The sequence below is a fragment of the Hyla sarda genome, chromosome 3 (genome assembly GCF_029499605.1).
Source record: "Hyla sarda isolate aHylSar1 chromosome 3, aHylSar1.hap1, whole genome shotgun sequence".
NCBI classification, from domain to species: domain Eukaryota; kingdom Metazoa; phylum Chordata; class Amphibia; order Anura; family Hylidae; genus Hyla; species Hyla sarda.
The window spans coordinates 322,281,106-322,300,145 of record NC_079191.1 but is presented as its reverse complement, the minus strand read 5'-3'; the positions used below and the strand labels follow the sequence as shown (position 1 = coordinate 322,300,145).

At 44.7% G+C, this 19,040-nt stretch overlaps 1 protein-coding gene across 7 annotated transcripts in view; it reads left to right on the top strand.

Moving 5' to 3' along the window:
- MERTK (MER proto-oncogene, tyrosine kinase) overlaps positions 1 to 19,040 on the top strand; it is a 177,517-nt gene that overhangs the window by 87,857 nt on the left and 70,620 nt on the right. For all 7 annotated transcript variants that reach the window (XM_056567212.1, XM_056567207.1, XM_056567209.1 and 4 more), the window contains 3 exons: positions 2,501 to 2,855; positions 10,955 to 11,055; positions 13,356 to 13,529. In XM_056567212.1, coding sequence (XP_056423187.1) covers positions 2,501 to 2,855; positions 10,955 to 11,055; positions 13,356 to 13,529 — 630 coding nt within the window. The remainder of the gene's footprint in view (positions 1 to 2,500; positions 2,856 to 10,954; positions 11,056 to 13,355; positions 13,530 to 19,040) is intronic.

Genomic DNA, 19,040 nt, shown 5'->3' with positions numbered 1-19,040 from the left:
TGTGCACCAGGGCTATATCAGATTCTTGAGGATATGTGGTATTGAAAAAGTAAATGTTAATGAAAGAGAGGGAGACCTCAGAAAAAGTTTATATAATCGTGAGACGTACTGGATGTTTATTCTAGGTACGAGACAGCCATCGGGCTTGAATTGTAGATTGGATCTCATTACCACATACTAAAAAAGAATTGGGTTCAGTTCAGATTATGCGGTTTTTGGTCTGTTTTTTCTATTTTATGCAATGGTAATGTAACTACATGCAATAGAATTACTTGATATGTGGTACCATTGTAAACCAACTGTTATTCTGATGCTCGACACAAGCTGCCAGTGAAGTATATATACAGTCATGAAGAAGGTAACAAGTTTGTGTGGCAGCTTGTTCGGCTGTGCAGGAGTTAACAGCTGGAGAGATCACCTACTCAGAGGGTGATGATTGGTTTGGAATTTCATGTGACAGGAAGTAGGATGTGGCTTCCGGTGTATTTTAAGAAAAATTTGTGTCTGTTTATGACTAAGCGCTGACAGCGCAAAACGCGTCAGAAGAGTTTTTATCTCCTGTTTGTATCCTGTATGAACACGTCTAATAAAGTAAAGGCATTTGGAATGCATGCTGCAGTGCTGCACTTTTCCTTTTGCTATATCCCATGGTTGACCGGCGACGATACCAGCAGGCTCTGTGCACACGCGTGCAGCTACAGGAAGGGGTGAGCTGTTACCTATGGTGGTCTGGAGTGAATAGTTTTTGTTCTTTGGTTCACAGACAACTAAAGATGCATCAGATTTTTTTAGAAATTTCATAAATTCCCGCCCGTGAGTGTGAAGTTAGCTTTCAAGGGAACCTGTCCCTTGGAAAATAAAGTCAAATGTACAGGCATCATGTTATAGAGCAGGAGGAGCTGAGCAGCTTGATAGACAATTTTGTGGGAAAATTTACAGGATAACTTGCTATTTTTTTCAAGTAAATCTCACATTATTTTGGGGTAGGTAGTCCTATAGGCTGTCCTACTCAGAGATAAATGGATATCTGTGTATAAGTGTGCATGTAAAGGAAGCTATCAATCACACTTAATAGGACAATCCATTTAGCCCAGAATCAGCAAATTAGTCACGTGGGCAGTACTAGGTAGTGGCTGACAACTACCTGTGTGGAAATGTGCATAGAAAGGGCTGGAAATCACTAAGTAGGCCTGCCCACATGACTACTTTGCCCATAATAAGCTGAGATTGATATAGGTAAATGACAAATAGAAAAATATAACTTTTCCCACAAAAACATATCTATCTATATATCTATCTATCTATCTATCTATCTACCTACCTGTATATATCAATTTGCTTAAATCTTCATCTGCTATATAACATGCTGCCTGCAGATTGGACTGCATTTTTGATGTAACAGATTGTCTTGTAGCCACTTTCACATGGCCATATGTGGTATCCCGGTACCGTATTGCATCCAGCACCTAGTGTAGAGGTCCCCAAAGTAAGAGTAACTATGTTCAGGTTGGGTTCCTCAGGTGGGACAGCCCCTAGTCGCCTCTCCTTAATTCTAACTTTCATGTTGATAAATGTATATATTAGTAATTATATCTATAATTATATAGAAATGTATAGCACTTACCTTGTTCAGTGTCGCAGGACCTTCGGTCATGTGACCAAGCTAGTAACCTCTATGGTATGTTGCAGGACCTTAGGAGGTCCTTGGGTCACGCCCTTGGGTCACGTGTTACCCAGAAATCTCTGTAAAGGTGATTGACATCCGTTTGGACCAATTAGCGTTAGTCCAGCCCCTGCCCATATAAGGGAGATGCGTCCAATTATCGCTCTCTTGGGTTGCTGCTCTCATGGATGCCAGACTAACAGGACGGTGTGCTACGCAACTTTCAAAGACTCCCTAGGCCTCAAAACCTACGGCCTCAGCAGAACCAAAAATTGTGAGTCTTACTCTAATTCCTGCTAATACTAGCCTGACTACTGGACCACAACTAATTCTCCTAAATCCAGTGGATCAGTGCAATATACTAGAGACTCTTAAAGCTGAAGCCCCGACCATTGTCAATCTCCAAAAGGAAGCTGTATTGAGCTGTATTGATGAGAGACTGTTATGTTAATGAAGTGTACAGAAAATCTTCAGTAAAGTTAACGTTGTTTGCAGAAGCTTTCCGGTTGTGGACAATCCATTATTACTCACTACCTCAAACCTATTATCATCTACCTCCCTATCGCTCCTGGGAAGGACGGCGGTAGGAAAAGCTTTATTGAGGAGCCCTCACCCTGGTGTTACGAATAGCAAGGGTTAACAAGCACCCTTTAGTACCAGCACAGCTACACTCCCCATACCCTACATCCCCCAGGCTACCACACATACAATGGCACATAGCAGATTTTAGCAGAGACTTTTCTCCTTTTGTTTTGATCACCTATTATTTTACTTGTTTGTTACTACCCAATTGTAAAGCGCTGCTTGATAATAATGTAAATTCACTACAATCCACAGATAACTACGTATTGGGTGAAAGCGTTGAACTCCATACATTAGGATTACTGGCAGAAGATGAAAGACACAGACTTACTCAGCTTTTTCTGGGAGACATTATAACAAGTCCAGTCCCCAACATTCAGTTAACCAAGCCTTCCCCAAGCATCAAATTTATCCCTACAGTGCGTAATATTGCTCTTTCTGAGCACAAAGATGTCAAGTTCAATTGTTCCATTGAAGTTCCTAGTCTGGATAATGGAGAACAGATAACATGGTGGAAGAACGGACAGTTGATCTCCCATTCTGAACGCATTTCTGTCCAGTCTTTTGATGTCCCTGATGGTGCAATGACCACTATGCTATCATCATGCAGGTAAGGCTTAGAACGATTGATCATATGAATGTATTTAGTAAGCATATTGTACATTCGTGGAGTTGAGCTACGATTGTAACTATGAACAACAATTGTGCCCAAAAGGCACTAATGCCCTTGTAACCCTTCTCTCTGTAAAACTTAACCTTTATTTTGTATTGTTTAAAAATAGGAGGACAATTAAAACCTCAAAATGGTCTCTGATATTGGGGTCCACTATCCTCTCCAGGATCCACTCTATCTATGTTGTTCACTAAGAACTAGCTTATTATTCCTGGTGAGGATATTCAGTGTTTATACACTGATTAGAGGCTCAGTTTATTTATTTATATTGATCAGCATTAGCACCTGCAGTGTGCACTGCCTTTTACTGATACGCCAACAGGACCATTTTACAATTAAAACCAGAGCTACTGGGTGTTAGCAGCTCTGGTTTTAATTGCAAAATGGTCCTGTTGGCGTATCAGTAAAAGGCAGTGCACACTGCAGGTGCTAATGCTGATCAATATAAATAAACAAACTGTTGAATTATTACGATTGTAACTATAAATAAAATTTGGAAATAAATGTTACTGTTAACCAGTGAATGAATGCAAGTACTTATGGGGTCACTAACGTAACAAATGACAGAAACCAGTTGTAATCCTTTTGAATTGACCTTTAAAGGGGTACTCCTGCGCTTAGACATCTTATCCCCTATCCAAATGACAGCTGTCACACCCCCTCCCATAGGCTTGCATTGATTGGGCGGAGCGTGACGTCACACGGGGCGGGGCCATGACGTCACAATGCTCCGGCCCCGTGATCGACAGTAATCAGACCTGGAGCGAACACGCTCCGGGGACTGATTTTTAACTGGGTGCGGTGTGCAAGATCACGGGGGTCTCCAGCGGCAGGACCCCCGCGATCAGGCATCATATCCCCTATCCTTTGGAGTACCCCTTTAAAGGAATATGTCAGTTCTATTTGCTGCAGACCCTGTCAGGGTATAAAAGCAAACTGTATCTGTCCTGGACCTGATGGTGGTTGTCAATATTACAAAATCATTGTTTTATATATCAGCCAAGTGTCAAGGAGGCAGAGCTGCTCCAGTACAACAGCCTGATATGCCTCCCTACTTGTTCTCACCCCCCAGCCCCTCCTTGATTGTTAGCTGAGCCCAGTATGTGAGTCAAAAAGGGGCTGGGCAGTAGGGCAATTGAAGAGACATGTCAGGCTGTGGCACTTGAGCAGCTTGACACTTGGCTGAGAAATAAAAAGGAGATTTTATAAGTTTAGCAACCTCCAGGAAATGTAGTTTACCTATGTACTCCAACAGCTATTTAACCCCTTAACTACATAGGACGTAAATGTACACCCTGGTGCCCTGGTACTTAACGTACCAGGACATACATTTAAGTCCTATACATGACCGCGAGCACTGGAATGGTGCTCGTGTCATACGCGGCCGTTCCTGGCTGCTATCAGCAGCCAGGGACCTGCCGGTAATGGCGCACATCAGCAAAAACACTGATGTGTGCCATTAACCCCTCAGATGCCGTGGTCATTACAGATCATGGCATCTGCGGCAGTGCGGCACTTAATATGGATGATCGGATTGCCCGCAGTGCTGCCGCAGGGATCTAATCATCCAGCATGGCAGCCGGAGGTCCCCTCACCTGCCTCTGGCCGTCTCCAGGAGTCTTCTGCTCTGGTCTAAGATCGAGTAGACCAGAGCAGAAGATAGCCGATTATACTGATCAGTGCTATGCCCTATGTAAAGCACTGAACAGTATTAACAATCAATTATGGGGACTATTAAAGTGTAAAAAAAAAAAAAAGATTTTGAAAAATCCCCTCCCCCAATAAAAATGTAAATTGTCAATTTTTCCCATTATACCCCCAGAAAGTAAAAAAAAAAAATTAATAAACATATTTGGTATTGCCGCGTGCGTAAAAGTCTGAACTATCAAAATATAATGTTATTGATCCCATACAATGAATGGCTGTCACTCCTGCTCAGGATCCCGGCGCCTCCCAGTCAGACGCGCTGACCGGGAGCACGGGTTCCCTTGTGACGGGGACGCGGCTGCCGTGGCGGCTGGTCCCCGCTCACGCGCCGCGTCCCTGTCTGTCTTACCTGGTTCCCCGCTCCCTGAGCTGTCAGTCTCTGCCTCCCGGCGTGCACGGCCCCGCTCTCTAGAGCGCGCACGCGCCGCCTTCTGTAATTTAAAGGGACAGCGCACCTTTCATTGTTGGGCTGGTCCCTGACCTCTGGCCACTTCACAATAAATGTTACCTGCCCCTTCCTGCCCTTGCCGGATCTTTGTGCCCTAGTGCCTTTGAGAAAGCGTTCCCTACTGTGTTATATTGCCTTGCCTGTTGCTACCTACTACTCGCCCTTGAACCTTTTCCGCCTGCCCTGATCTTCTACGTCTGACTACGCTTCTGCCTACTCCCTGTGTGCCACGCCAGATCAGCTGCCAGAGAGGTCGAGTTGTTACTGGGGGATATGACCTGGTAGTTACCGCTGCAGCAAATCCATCCCGCTTTGCGGCGGGCTCTGGTGAAGACCAGTAACTACTTAGAACCGGTCCTCCAGTACAACCCGTGCCATCGCCTCTCTGGTCTAGAGAATCCACTACCAGTCCTGCCGGTACGTGACAGTAAGATCCGGCCAGTGATCCCGCTGATGTTCCCCTGCCAAGCCTAGTGACCTCACCACCACCTAGGGTCAACAGCTGGCCCAGTTGACTGCTATGATGCAGCAGCTCCTGCCTTCTCAGCATCAGCCAGCTCCCCCGTCTGCACCTGCCGCTACACCTCCATCTGCAGTTGCTACCGGTTCCAGGATCCATTTGTCCCTGCCTGATAAATATGACGGAGATCCGAAGCAGTGCCGTGGGTTCCTGTCGCAGTGCTCTCTCCACCTCGAGCTGCTGTCCAACCAGTTTCCTTCTGAGCGAGCCAAGGTAGCCTTTATACTCAGTTTATTGTCCGGGAAGGCCCTGGCCTGGGCTACTCCACTATGGGACCGCGCAGATCCAGCCACCTCTTCCGTCCAGAACTTCTGCCAAGAGTTCCAGAGTGTTTTTGAGGAGCCTGCCCGGGTTACCTCCGCAGAGACTGCCTTACTTAACTTGACCCAAGGAGGTTCTTCCGTGGGTGACTATGCTATTCAGTTCCGCACCCTGGCCTCTGAACTGAACTGGAACAATGAAGCCCTTTGTGCCACCTTCAAGAAGGGCCTCAACAGTGAGATAAAGGACGTTCTGGCTGCACGTGAGCTACCTTCCACCCTTAGTGACCTCATTTTGCTGGCCACTAGGATTGACAAACGTTTCGCCGAGAGACCAGAGGAACTCCTTCTTGAAAAGGAAAAGGCTCGTCCTAGACGCTACCCCCATTTTTCTGCGTCCACCTCAACCTGCTACCGGGCCTCCCGCCGTGGAAGCCATGCAGGTGGATCGGTCACACCTGACTCCACAAGAACGAAGCCGCCACAGAGACGAGAACCTGTGTCTGTACTTTGCCAGTACTGAGCACTTCCTTAAAGATTCTCCTCTCCGTCCACTGCGTTCCGGAAATGCTTGCACCTAGTAAACATGGGAGAGGCGTTGCTAGTTGTGGATTCATCCTCTCCACGTCTCACCATACCCGTGCAGTTGTTCATCTCTTCCAAGTCCTCTTTCTCCGCTACCGCCTTCTTTGATTCCGGTTCAGCTGGCAACTTCATTCATGCCTCCTTGGTTGACAAGTACCGTATTCCAGTAATCCGTCTTCCCAAGCCGTTCTTCATCTCTACAGTTAACGGTGAGAGGCTCTCTGCCACTGTGCAGTTCCATACCCAGCCTCTGCAGATGGACATTGAAATATTTCATACAGAGACTTAACAGTTCTTTGTCCTTCCTTTCTGCTCCTCCAAACTCCTCCTGGGTCTGCCGTGGCTTCAACGTCATTATCCTGTCCTGAATTGGACCACCGGGGAGATCCTGCGTTGGGGTCCCTCCTGTTTTGACCATTGTCTCAAGCCTGGTCCTGTCAAACAGGTCCCGCAAGTTTCTCCACCTCGTGGTCTGCCCAAGCCATACCATTCTTTTGCGGATGTCTTTTGCAAGAAACAAGCTGAGCTCCTTCCTCCTCACAGACCCTATGACTGTCCGATCGACCTGATGCCCGGTTCGACTCCACCTCGGGGCAGAATTTATCCTCTTTCACCTCCTGAGACTCTTGCCATGTCCGTCTATATACGTGAGAACCTGCAGAGAGGATTCATTAGAAAGTCTTCTTCCCCTGCTGGAGCCGGTTTCTTCTTTGTGACCAAGAAGGACGGTTCTCTCTGTCCCAGCATTGACTACAGAGGACTTAATAAAATTACCATCAAGAACCGCTACCCTCTGCCCCTAATCTCTGAGCTATTTGATCATCTCCGAGGGGCAAAGATCTTCACCAAATTGGACCTTCGAGGGGCCTATAACTTGATCCGCATCCGTGAGGGAGATGAGTGGAAGACACAAGGGATGGGCACTTTGATTATCTGGTGATGCCCTTCGGCCTTTGTAATGCGCTCGCTGTCTTCCAGGAATTTGTCAACGACATCTTCAGGGCCCTACTTTATATCTGCATGGTCGTATTCTTGGATGACATCCTCATCTTTTCCTCCAATTTGGACCAACATCGGGTCCATGTGCGACAAGTTCTCACTCGTCTTAGGAGAAATCACTTATACGCCAAACTTGAAAAATGTCTTTTTGAACGGTCCTCCCTGCCGGACTTCAAATGGATCCAGCCAAGCTTTCCGCGGTTCTGGATTGGCCACGCCCCTCTGGTCTCCGAGCCATACAAAGATTCCTGGGCTTTGCTAATTACTAGAGGCAATTTATCCCTCATTATTCCACTCTGGTGGCTCCTATCGTGGCTCTAAAAAGAAAAGGAGCTAACCCCAAATCTTGGCCTTCCCAAGCTGAAGAAGCCTTCCAGTCACTGAAAGCTGCCTTTGCTACAGCACCCGTTCTCTCTAGGCCAGATTCCACCAAGTCCTTCTCTCTCGAAGTGGATGCCTCCTCGGTGGGAGCCGGAGCTGTCCTCACCCAAAAGTCTTCCGGGGGCAAGACAGTAACTTGTGGCTTCTTTTCTAAAACATTCTCTCCCGCGGAGAGAAATTACTCCATTGGAGACAGAGAACTGCTGGCCATTAAGATGGCACTGGAGGAATGGAGACATTTACTCGAGGGCGCCACGCATCCTGTGAACATCTTCACGGACCACAAGAACCTGGCTTATCTCCAGTCCGCCCAGAGACTAAATCCCCGTCAGGCTCGTTGGTCTTTGTTCTTCGCCCGTTTTAATTTTGAAATTCATTTCCGTCCTGCTTGTAAGAACATTAGGGCAGATGCTCTGTCTCGCTCTTCTGATGTGGTGGGCTACGAGTTAACACCCCAATATATCATCCCACCAGAACGCCTTATTGCCGTCGCTCCCGTGGACCTGCACCTTCTTCCTCCGGTTAAATCCTACGTACCTCCACGTCAGCGGCTGCAAATTCTCAAGTGGGGCCACGCTTCCCTTTTTGCCGGTCATCCCGGGGTACAAAAATCTCTCCAACTAATCTCCCAAAGGTACTGGTGGCCTTCTCTGGAGAAAGATGTCTCGGACTTCGTCCAGGCCTGTATGATTTGCGCCCGGGATTTGCGCCCCTCTTGCCTCTACCTGTTCCTGAAGTTCCCTGGTCTCCCATCGCTATGGACTTTGTTACAGATCTTCCCTCCTCCCATGGCATGTCCGTTATTTGGGTCGTGGTAGATCGCTTCTCCAAAATGGCTCACTTTGTACCCCTGCCCGGTCTACCCTCAGCACCCATGTTAGCCAAACAATTCTTCCAACACATCTTCCGTCTCCATGGCCTACCCAAACATATTGTCTCGGATCGTGGGGTACAATTTGTCTCCAAATTCTGGAGGGCTCTTTGTGGTCAGCTCGGGATCAAATTGGACTTTTCTTCTTTGTACCACCCTCAGTCCAATGGCCAGGTAGAACGGGTGAACCAAATTTTGGGCGACTATCTGTGCCACTTTGTATCCTCTCGCCATGACAGTTGGGTGGATCTACTTCCCTGGGTGGAGTTCTACTACAACTACAAACAATCCTCAGCTTCTAACAAGTCCCCTTTCTTTGTAGTTTTTGGCCGTCATCCTCTTCCACCTCTGCCGCAGTATCCCACTCCTTCTTCTGTACCTGCTGTTGACAGTCTTGTACTGGACTTTTCCATCGTCTGGCGTGAAACTCACGCTGCTCTCCTCAAGGCTTCCGCTCGTATGAAGGTTCAAGCCGACAAGAGATGCAGAGCTCCTCCAGAATTTCGCCCAGGTGACAAGGTTTGGCTCTCCTCTAAATACATCCGAATTAGGGTACCAAGTTACAAGTTGGGCCCTCGTTACTTGGGACCCTATAAAATCAAGAGTCGGATCAATCAGGTCTCTTACCAGCTTCATCTTCCTCCCTCCGAATCCATAACTCTTTCCATGTCTCCCTTCTTAAACCTGCTGTCTTTAACCGTTTCTCTCCCAAGCTTTTTTCTCCCACGCCTGTTGCCGGTACCTCCGATATTTTTTCTGTCAAGGAGATCTTGGCGACCAGGACCTCTCGTGGGAGAAGATTTTTTTCTGGTTGATTGGGAGGGCTGCGGTCCTGAGGAGAGGTCTTGGGAGCCTGAGGAGAACATCTTGGACCGCAGTCTCATCCTCAGTTTTCTGGGCACCAAGAAGAGGGGGAGACCTCAGGGGGGGGGGGGGTACTGTCACAGCGTGCGCTCCGGTCCCTTCTCCCGGCGCCTCCCGGTCAGACGCGCTAACCGGGAGCACGGGTTCCCTTGTGTCGGGGACGCGGCTGCAGTGGCGGCTGGTCCCCGCTCACGCGCCGCGTCCCTGTCTGTCTTACCTGGCTCCCCGCTCCCTGCGCCGTCAGTCTCTGCCTCCCGGCGCGCGCGGCCCCACTCGCTGCCTTCTGTAAATTTAAAGGGCCAGCGCGCCTTTGGTGCGCTGGTCCCTGACCTCTGGCCACTTCCCAATAAATGTTACCTGCCCCTTCCTGCCCTTGCCGGATCTTTGTGGCCTAGTTCCTTTGAGAATGCGTTCCCTACTGTGTTATATTGCCTTTCCTGTTAACTACCCCATTGCTACCTACTACTCGCCCTCGAACCTTTGCCGCCTGCCCTGACCTCTGCTACTTCCGACTACGCCCCTGCCTACTCCTTGTGTGCCACACCATATCAGCTGCAAGAGAGGTCGAGTTGTTACTGGGGGATACGACCGTAAACGTAAAAATACACACATAATAATATTAAAAAAATAAAGTAAAAAAAAAATGAATTAAAAGTTTCATAAATGCAATTGGGGTATCAATAAAGTACAGATCGCTGCGCAAAAAATGAGCCCGCTTATACGTACAAATTAAAAAGTTATAAGTCTTCAAAATAGAGGGATTTAAAAAGCACTAATTTTGTTATAAAGTTTGAGATTTTTTTTAAAGTGGCATAATATTAGAAAAGTATGTAATCATGGGTATCATTTTATTCGTATTAACCCACATAATAAAGAAAACATGTCATCTTTACTGCAAATTGTACAGCGTGAAGACGAAACCTTCCAAAATTAGCAAAATTGCGGTTTTCTTTTCAATTTACCCACACAAATAGTATTTTTTTTTTATTTTGCCATACATTTTATGGTAAAGTGTGTGATGTCATTACAGAGGACAACTGGTTGTGCAAAAAAAATTAAGCCCTCATACTAGTTTGTTGATGAAAATATAAAAGTGTTATGATTTTTAGAAGGCAAGGAGGAAAAAATGAAAGGGCAAAAATAAAATTGGCTGCGTCCTTAAGGCCAAAATGGGCTGTGTCCTTAAGGGGTTAATGGTGTCTGCAGCTATTAACAGCAAATACAGATGACAGATTCCCTTCTGATCTACTAGCATCTTATTGAGTTGCCTTGCTTATGTACTGCCCTTTGGGTACGGTAAGTGACATTGTCAATGGACTCGAAAATAATAATACATTGGACGTTGCACAATTGTTCATCATTAAGTTCTCTAATAGTTCTGTTATATTCTTTTGTATTAAGCATTACAGGTGTGCAGAGGTCTGATAATGGAACGTATACCTGTAAATTAAAAATCAAGGATGAAGAGATAGTCTCAGATCCCATCTACATCACGGTGGAAGGTGAGAGACTTATACATAAGTATTTAGACACAAAGTATGACATAATATGACATGTATAAGTATGACATATATTATATATTGGTCACACCTTATTCCAGCAAAATGGGATTCTGAAAAAACAGACATAGGACAGCAAATTATGTTTACTAAACATGGCTATAAGCGCTGAATCAAGAGTGATGGAATAATAATGAAAACAAAGTAAAACAATTATGGTGTTAACAATGCAACCAATTGCAACTATCCTGTTAAGAATATATAGAGTCAAAGTATGAGCTAACAGTAAATGGTGTGCAATGATTGTCATGTGATGTAAACAGCAATAAACCTGGGAGGGGGAGGGGATAGGGTACAGGGGAGTATTCTGACCAATAAATGACCCTGCCTATTCTAACCCTTACCCTTACTAATAAGTGGGAATAGGGGAGAGGATAAGTTCAAGGTACCACTAAGGTATAATAATTGTGTGGAAGCCACATAAGTGCACAAATAATAAATCACAAATAGACATGCTTGAGGCAGAAGTGGAAGTTAAAACTAAAAAGTCACAATCCCAGTCTGATGATGCAGTGTATAAGTAATGGGGTCAGTCATAAACACTTCAGGCACTCCGGCGCTTGCGCTGGCCGGGATGACTACTGTGCAGACTGGCTCTCCCCGATCCTACTACACCAAATGCAACCACAGCTGACAGCTATGCTCCGGCCAGCGCAAGCACCGGAGTGCCTGAAGTGTCAGGAGAAAACTGTGTATATATATATTTTCACAACTGCTGCAGAAACACTAAAAAGTCCACTACAAAAGAGTCATCCATAAATGTATATTACACTGTGCATCAATGTATAAGATTCTAATGAAATTGCACACTCTTTTAACCACTACTTGTTTTTTAATGTTTTGTAATGCGCATGTCGGCAGGCCTGCTCATGACGTCACCCCAGTTCCGAGCACTCCCACGCTTTTTAAATATTTAAACCTTCCCTATACAGTCACACTTCAGACCTCACGAAGCAAAGGAAGCCTTGCGAAACGCTTTGTCTCTATATGTATTTTACCTAATAAACCTGCTTGGTTTTACCTTCGCTGCCCTCCGTGCATTTATGACAGGCAGCCACTTTGCAGCGCTGGACTGCGATCCACAACAGTGAGGGGTGCACACCTCTCCATACCATAGAAATAATTAATAGTAATAGATAAATCCCTATAAAAAGGGGAGATGCAGTCAGAAACATAATCCTAAAATGAGGGTTTGTAATATTTGGTAATTAGGTGATGCAAGCAGGCAAGCGTAAAATAATGACATATAATACAAGGCAAGGGTAGAAATATATTGTTGTAAACTATGAATTTTAAATAAATGATCAAAATGATAATGTTTAGTTGAGGCCTGTTGGTGCTACAGTACGTAGCCAGTAGATCCATTTACTCTCTTTCTTTAGAAGCAATTGGTCTACATTCCCACCTCAGGTATATATTTCAATACCTCAATTACTTGGAAGGTTACCACTAGAGGATTGTCCGGGTGATGGCTGTGCACATGAGTGGGGATAGGTTTATCTAACCTATGCTTAAAGGGGTACTCCGGCCCTAAGACATCTTATCCCCTATTCAAAGGATAGGGGAAAAGAAGTCTGATTCTGGGGTCCTGCCGCTGGGGATCCCTGCAATCTCTCATGCAGCACCAGTCCCATAGACTTGCATTAAGGGGGCGGGGCATGATGTCACACAGGGGAGGAGTCGTGAGGCTTCACTCCGGCCCCGTAGTCGTGAGGCTTCAGACTGGGAGCCTCCAGCACTGCGTGGAGTACACCCAGGTGAGTGCTGCATGAGAGATTTCGGGGGTCCCCAGCGGTGGGACCTCCGCAATCAGACATCTTATCCCCTATCCTTTTGGATAGGGGATAAGATGTCTTGGGGCTGAAGTACCACTTTAATATCCCTGACATGCTCTAGGATACGTCTTCTCAAGTAGTAGTAGTTTTGCCTATATAGCATAAAGAACATGGACAGGATGCAAGGAATACCACCAAGCTGGTTTTGCAATTTGAGTAGTTGAGGCATTTGTAAATCTTATCTCGTTCCGACCCATGAAACTCTTTAGATACCTTAATGTACTGGCATGCTTAACAGGTTTACAGTCACATGACTAGATTAGTTTCCAAAGTTAAATATCTTTCTGTGGAGCACAGAATACATTTGCTACCTGACTATCACCTTCCTAAAGACTTGCATATTTATTTCTCTAGAAAAAGTCTCCCATTGCATTAGAGATGTACTCATGTAATTTGCCTTTTATTTAGGCCTTCCACATTTTATTCAACAACCAGAGACCTTAAATGTCACTAAGAACACTCCATTTAATCTCACCTGTGAGGCTGTTGGACCCCCTGAACCTGTGGAAATCTACTGGTATCGGAATAGTACACGGATCAATGATATTCCTGATGTGTCGCCTGCTGTACTTCAAGTACTGGGTAAGTCTGATATTTCAAAAATAAATGAAAATGTGATCAGTCACTACCTCATGTGGATTCTGGTGTCCATGTGCCATGTGGTCTGGTGTCCAAAATAATGGGAAAATCCACTGCAACCTTGACTTGACACATAGCGTGCTACAGACCATGAACTTTAACTTGACAATTTCAATCTCATCTACTGTGTCAACGAAAATTTTTCTGCATCATGGTCTGTAACATGTAAATTGTCAGATGATAGTCTACATCTGTACAAAGTGAAACCCCACAGCATAAATCCAAAGACATGACCTGCAGATGGAAAAATGAATTGTCTGCAAAAAGCCTCATACAGTCATGGCCATAAATGTTGGCACCCCTGACATTTTTCTAGAAAATGAAGTATTTATCACAGAAAAGGATTGCAGTAACACATGTTTTGCTATACACATGTTTATTCCCTTTGTGTGTATTGGAACTAAACAGAAAAAAGGGAGGAAAAAAGCAAATTGGCCATAATGTCACACCAAACTCCAAAAATGGGCTGCACAAATTTATTGCCACCCTTTCAAAACTGTGGAAAAATAAGATTGTTTCAAGCATGTGATGCTCCTTTAAACTCACCTGGGGCAAGTAACAGGCGTGGGCAATATAAAAATCACAACTGAAGGCAGATAAAAAGGAGAGAAGTTCACTTAGTCTTTGCATTGTGTGTCTATGTTTACCACACTAAGCATGGACAACAGAAAGAGGAGAAGAGAACTGTCTGAGGACTTGAGAACCAAAATTGTGGAAAAATATCAACAATCTCAAGGTTACAAGTCCATCTCAAGAGATCTAGATTTGCCTTTGGCCACAGTGCGTAACATTAGCAAGAAGCTTGCAACCCATGGCACTGTATTTAATCTCCCTGGGCGGGGACAGAAGAGAAACATTGATGAAAGGTGTCAACACAGGAAAGTCCGGATGGTGGATAAGCAGCCCCAAACAAGTTCCAAAGATATTCAAGCTGTCCTGCAGGCTCAGTGAGCCTGCAGTGTCAACGCGAACTATCCGTCGACATTTAAAGGAAATGAAACGCTATGGCAGAAGACCCAGGGGGACCCCACTGCTGACACAGAGACATAAAAAAGCAAGACTAGATTTTTCCAAAATGAACTTGAGTAAGCCAAAATCCTTCTAGGAAAACATCCTGTGGACAGATGAGACCAAGATAGAGCTTTATGGTAAAGCACATCATTCTACTGTTCACCGAAAATGGAATGAGGCCTACAAAGAAAAGATAACAGTACCTATAGTGAAATATGGTGGAGGTTCAATGATGTTTTGGGGTTGTTTTGCTGCCTCTGGCACTGGGTGCCTTGAAATTGTGCAAGGCATCATGAAATCTGAGGATTACCAACAGAATTTGGGTTGCACTGTACAGCTCAGTGACAGAAAGCTGGGTTTGCGTCTGAGATCTTGGGTCTTCCAGCAGAACAATGACCCCAAACATACATCAAAAGCACCCAGAAATGGACTCTTAAGAGTTCTTAAGTGGCCCACAATGAGTCCAGATCTAAATCCCATTGAACACCTGTGGAGAGATCTTAAAATTGCTGTTGGGAAAAGACGCCCTTCCAATAAGAGAGACCTGGAGCAGTTTGCAAAGGAAGAGTGGTCCAACATTCCGGCCGAGAGGTGTAAGGTGTAAGCGAACTTACAGTAAATTCGATTCGTCACGAACTTCTCGGCTCGGCAGTTGATGACTTATCCTGCGTAAATTAGTTCAGCCTTCAGGTGTTCCGGTGGGCTGGAAAAGGTGGATACATTCCTAGGAAAGAGTCTCCTAGGACTGTATCCACCTTTTCCAGCCCACCGGAACACCTGAAAGCTGAACTAATTTATGCAGGAAAAGTCATCAAGTGCCGAGCCGAGAAGTTCGTGACGAATCGAATTTACTATAAGTTCGCTCATCTCTAGTTATAGGAAGTGACTAATTTCAGTTATTTTTTTCAAAGGGTGTGCAGCCAAATATTAAGTTAAGGGTGCCAATAATTTGGTCCAGCCCATTTTTGGAGTTTGATGTGACATTATGTCCAATTAGCTTTTTTCCTCCACAAAGGGAATAAAACATGTGTTACTGCAATCCTTTTCTGTGAGAAATACTTCATTTTCTAGAAAAATTTCAGGGGTGCCAACATGTACGCCCATGACTGTATGTCCATACATAATATTACAGGATTTCGGCTAAGAAAATTGTATGCATTTACCTAATATGCATTTAGACAGCCTATTTAAGGTACCCATATGTCACTTAACAATGAACAACCATTTAAGCTGACTGATGGCAGACTGTACTTGTCTGAAATGTAGTCGTCCATGTTTGAAATTTTTGCCCAATAGGGAATTATTTTTTGGGAGAGGCTGTCAGGAACTTGCATCACTGATAAAATATTATATACTGTATAGTAAGCGCTGGAAAAGCAGGATTTATATTTGGGCTTATTTTTAAGTGAGAAGGCTGTATTTGTTTTTGTCATGTTCAGCAGGATAATGAGCTTGTCCAAACCTCTGTCCCTGCCTTTTGGGGTACCCATCTTCTTAATAGGGTGGCTCCAACCACAGTGTCGACCCTTACGTACTGGTCAGTATTGGTGAGAGCATCACAGTACAGATACGGTAGGCAGAAGAGAAGTGACAGAACCAGCAAAGGTCAGAATACACACAGCAAAGCATTAAAGGGGTACTCCGGTGGTTAATTTTTTTGACTATATGGCATCTTCTTTGTAAGTTTAGTTTTTTTGCAATATACATGTGTTATATGTTTTGGCAGCATGTGTGTGTTTTTCTTACCTGTTGTTGGGCAGGAAGTTCTGTAGTTCAGAGGGTTTTCTTTTACTGTTGTCACAGCTTTTTTTTTTTTTTTCTCTGTCTGCATGAGAGGAATAAGCCACACCCCCTCATCTCATCCAGCTGAGTACACAGCTCCTCACCTGCCCCCTGCTCTGTATTCTAAGGACACAGGTCTGCACAGCAGAAAGTCTGCTCAGAGAAGTCTGCACAGGTCTGCTCAGAGAAGATAAGTGTTATCTGAAGGGGAGGATGAGAAGGTGCACAGGCTGGGTATGAATGGACTGCAGGGGAATAAATCTCATACTGGGAATGATCTCTATGGGGGAGATTTATCAAAACCTGTGCAGAAGAAAACTTGCCCGTTGCCCATAGCAACCAATCAGATTGCTTCTTTAATTTTTCACAGGCCTTCATAAAAATGAAAGCAGCAAGCTGATTGGTTGCTATGGGCAACTGGGCAAGTTTTCCTCTGCACAGGTTTTGATAAATCTCCCCCTATATGTGAAGGGGGAGGGGGGGACTCCTGAATGACACATGCTGGGAGTTGTAGTCCCTGTTGTGTGTGTGTGTGTGTGTATGCTAGTGTTTACAAACCAGTGTGCCTCCAGCTGTTGCAAAACTACAACTCCCAGCATGCCCTGACAGACTTTGGGCATGCTGGGAGTTGTAGATTTGCAACAGCTGGAGGCACACTGGTTGGGAAACGCTGTTCTAGCCTATTCAGCATACACATCAAGGAGCCGCCCCAAACCAGCAAGGCATGTGGCATGCTGGGATTTGTAGTTTTCAGCACAGCAAGAGACAAAGATAGGAAAACAAAGTGGGGGATAAAAAGACAACAAAGAACGGAAATAGAGTAGGCTAAACAACAAGAATAGAAATGAAACAAAACAAATAGGGTAAGTCAAAAACGGGAAAACACGTTGACCACCGGAGTACCCTTTAAAGCAAAGCATAAGTCAGGAGCTAGTGTAGAAATTAAACTCTACTGCCTCTTTGAATAACACCATCCCGCAATTTATTTCAGTATGGGACCCTTGGGACAGATTCACTGACAGGCAACCTCCTTGATCTCTACACTCCTCTTGGGCCTTTTCTTCTCTTCTTGCTTCTCCCACGCCCTTTTTCTTTCTCTGTACACTTTCGTTTATGTTTCCTTGCCCTATTGTTTGATGTTGTCGTCATCCCCACCCCCCTCTTGTTTAGGACTACCTGATCCGAATGTGCGGTTTGTTGTTTCTTGCTTTTATGTATTCAACTTACTATGGTCATCTTGGAATCGATTAAAGAAGCACTCCAGGATTTTTTGGCCATATCATGCACACTCACCAGCTGCATTTATGAGTATCATTATTCTAACTTGGTCATGTGATCACCAGTCTGACTTTAAAAATAAACTTACGTCACGCCTCCTTCCCATAGACATAAATGGTGTAGGCGTGATGCTGTGGTCGCCAGTCATCCGGCACGGAGCAGAGTTCACTACGTGCACCGGATGACTGGGGTGCCGCGCATGTAATGTTTGGGATTACCACTTGTTTGCGCTTCTTTGATTTTGCGGGGAATATTACCCCAACTATTCCTACTTGTTTGTATGTTTTCACTCTATTTGACATTTTTTGGCCTTCAGAACCAATTACTAGTTTTCCATAGCGTTTCGATTTTAAGATACAATAATTTAAATTTACTATGGTCGTCTTGGAATCAATTAAAGAAGCACTCCAGGATTTTTTGGCCATATCATGCACACTCACCAGCTGCATTTATGAGTTTCATTATTCTAACTTGGTCATGTGATCACCAGTCTGACTTTAAAAATAAACTTACGTCACGCCTCGTCCCATAGACATGAATGGTGGGGGCGTGACGCTGTGGTCGCCAGTCATCCGGCATGGAGCAGAGTTCACTACGTGCACTGGATGACTGGGGTGCCGCGCGGGAGATTGCAGGGGGGGGTAAGATGTCTAGGGGCAGTGTACTCATTTAAGTTACTCTTTTAAATATTAGTTAAGTACACAAAATGGCTACGTTTATTACATATAGAATCAATGTTCACTTTTAAATAGGCTAAGCTGAATTGTGTGCATTGGTAAGAGAAAATATAGCTTTCTTTTCACTTTCTTTAACTTTCAAAGTGCCCTTTTCTCATGTGATTATGTTTTGCATGTTTGTATCTAATCCTTCTTTGCCACACAAGCTTTAAGAATTTCTCATTTAAGCTTCTTAGAAAATCCTCTCTGTATTAATTGCATATAACAAGAAAACACATTGAATGCAAACTGCTATTTTTGATGTCCCATGCTGTATAGTAAAGGGATTCTGTTTTCTGGAGACTTTCTACTGTTTTGTATTAATGAATGAAATTACTAAGCATGCCTAATAAATGAGTTGCCTTCTACATGTTATAGTGATATTTGCACTATTTACAGTTGGGCAAAAAAGTATTTAGTCAGCCACGAATTGTGCAAGTTCTGCCACTTCAAAAGATGAGAGGCCTGTAATTTTCATCATAGGTATACCTATGAACAACAACAAAGACGTGGTCTCAAATGGCTGGAGGTGCTCAACCCCAAATCCAGTTGTGCATATATACTGGGGGAGCAGATCCTGCCCTTGTGGTCTGTTGCTAAGGGCGATCCCCAGCATAAAAATGCATAATATGGAGGATGCCTGCAACAGACTACAAGAGCCACAGTA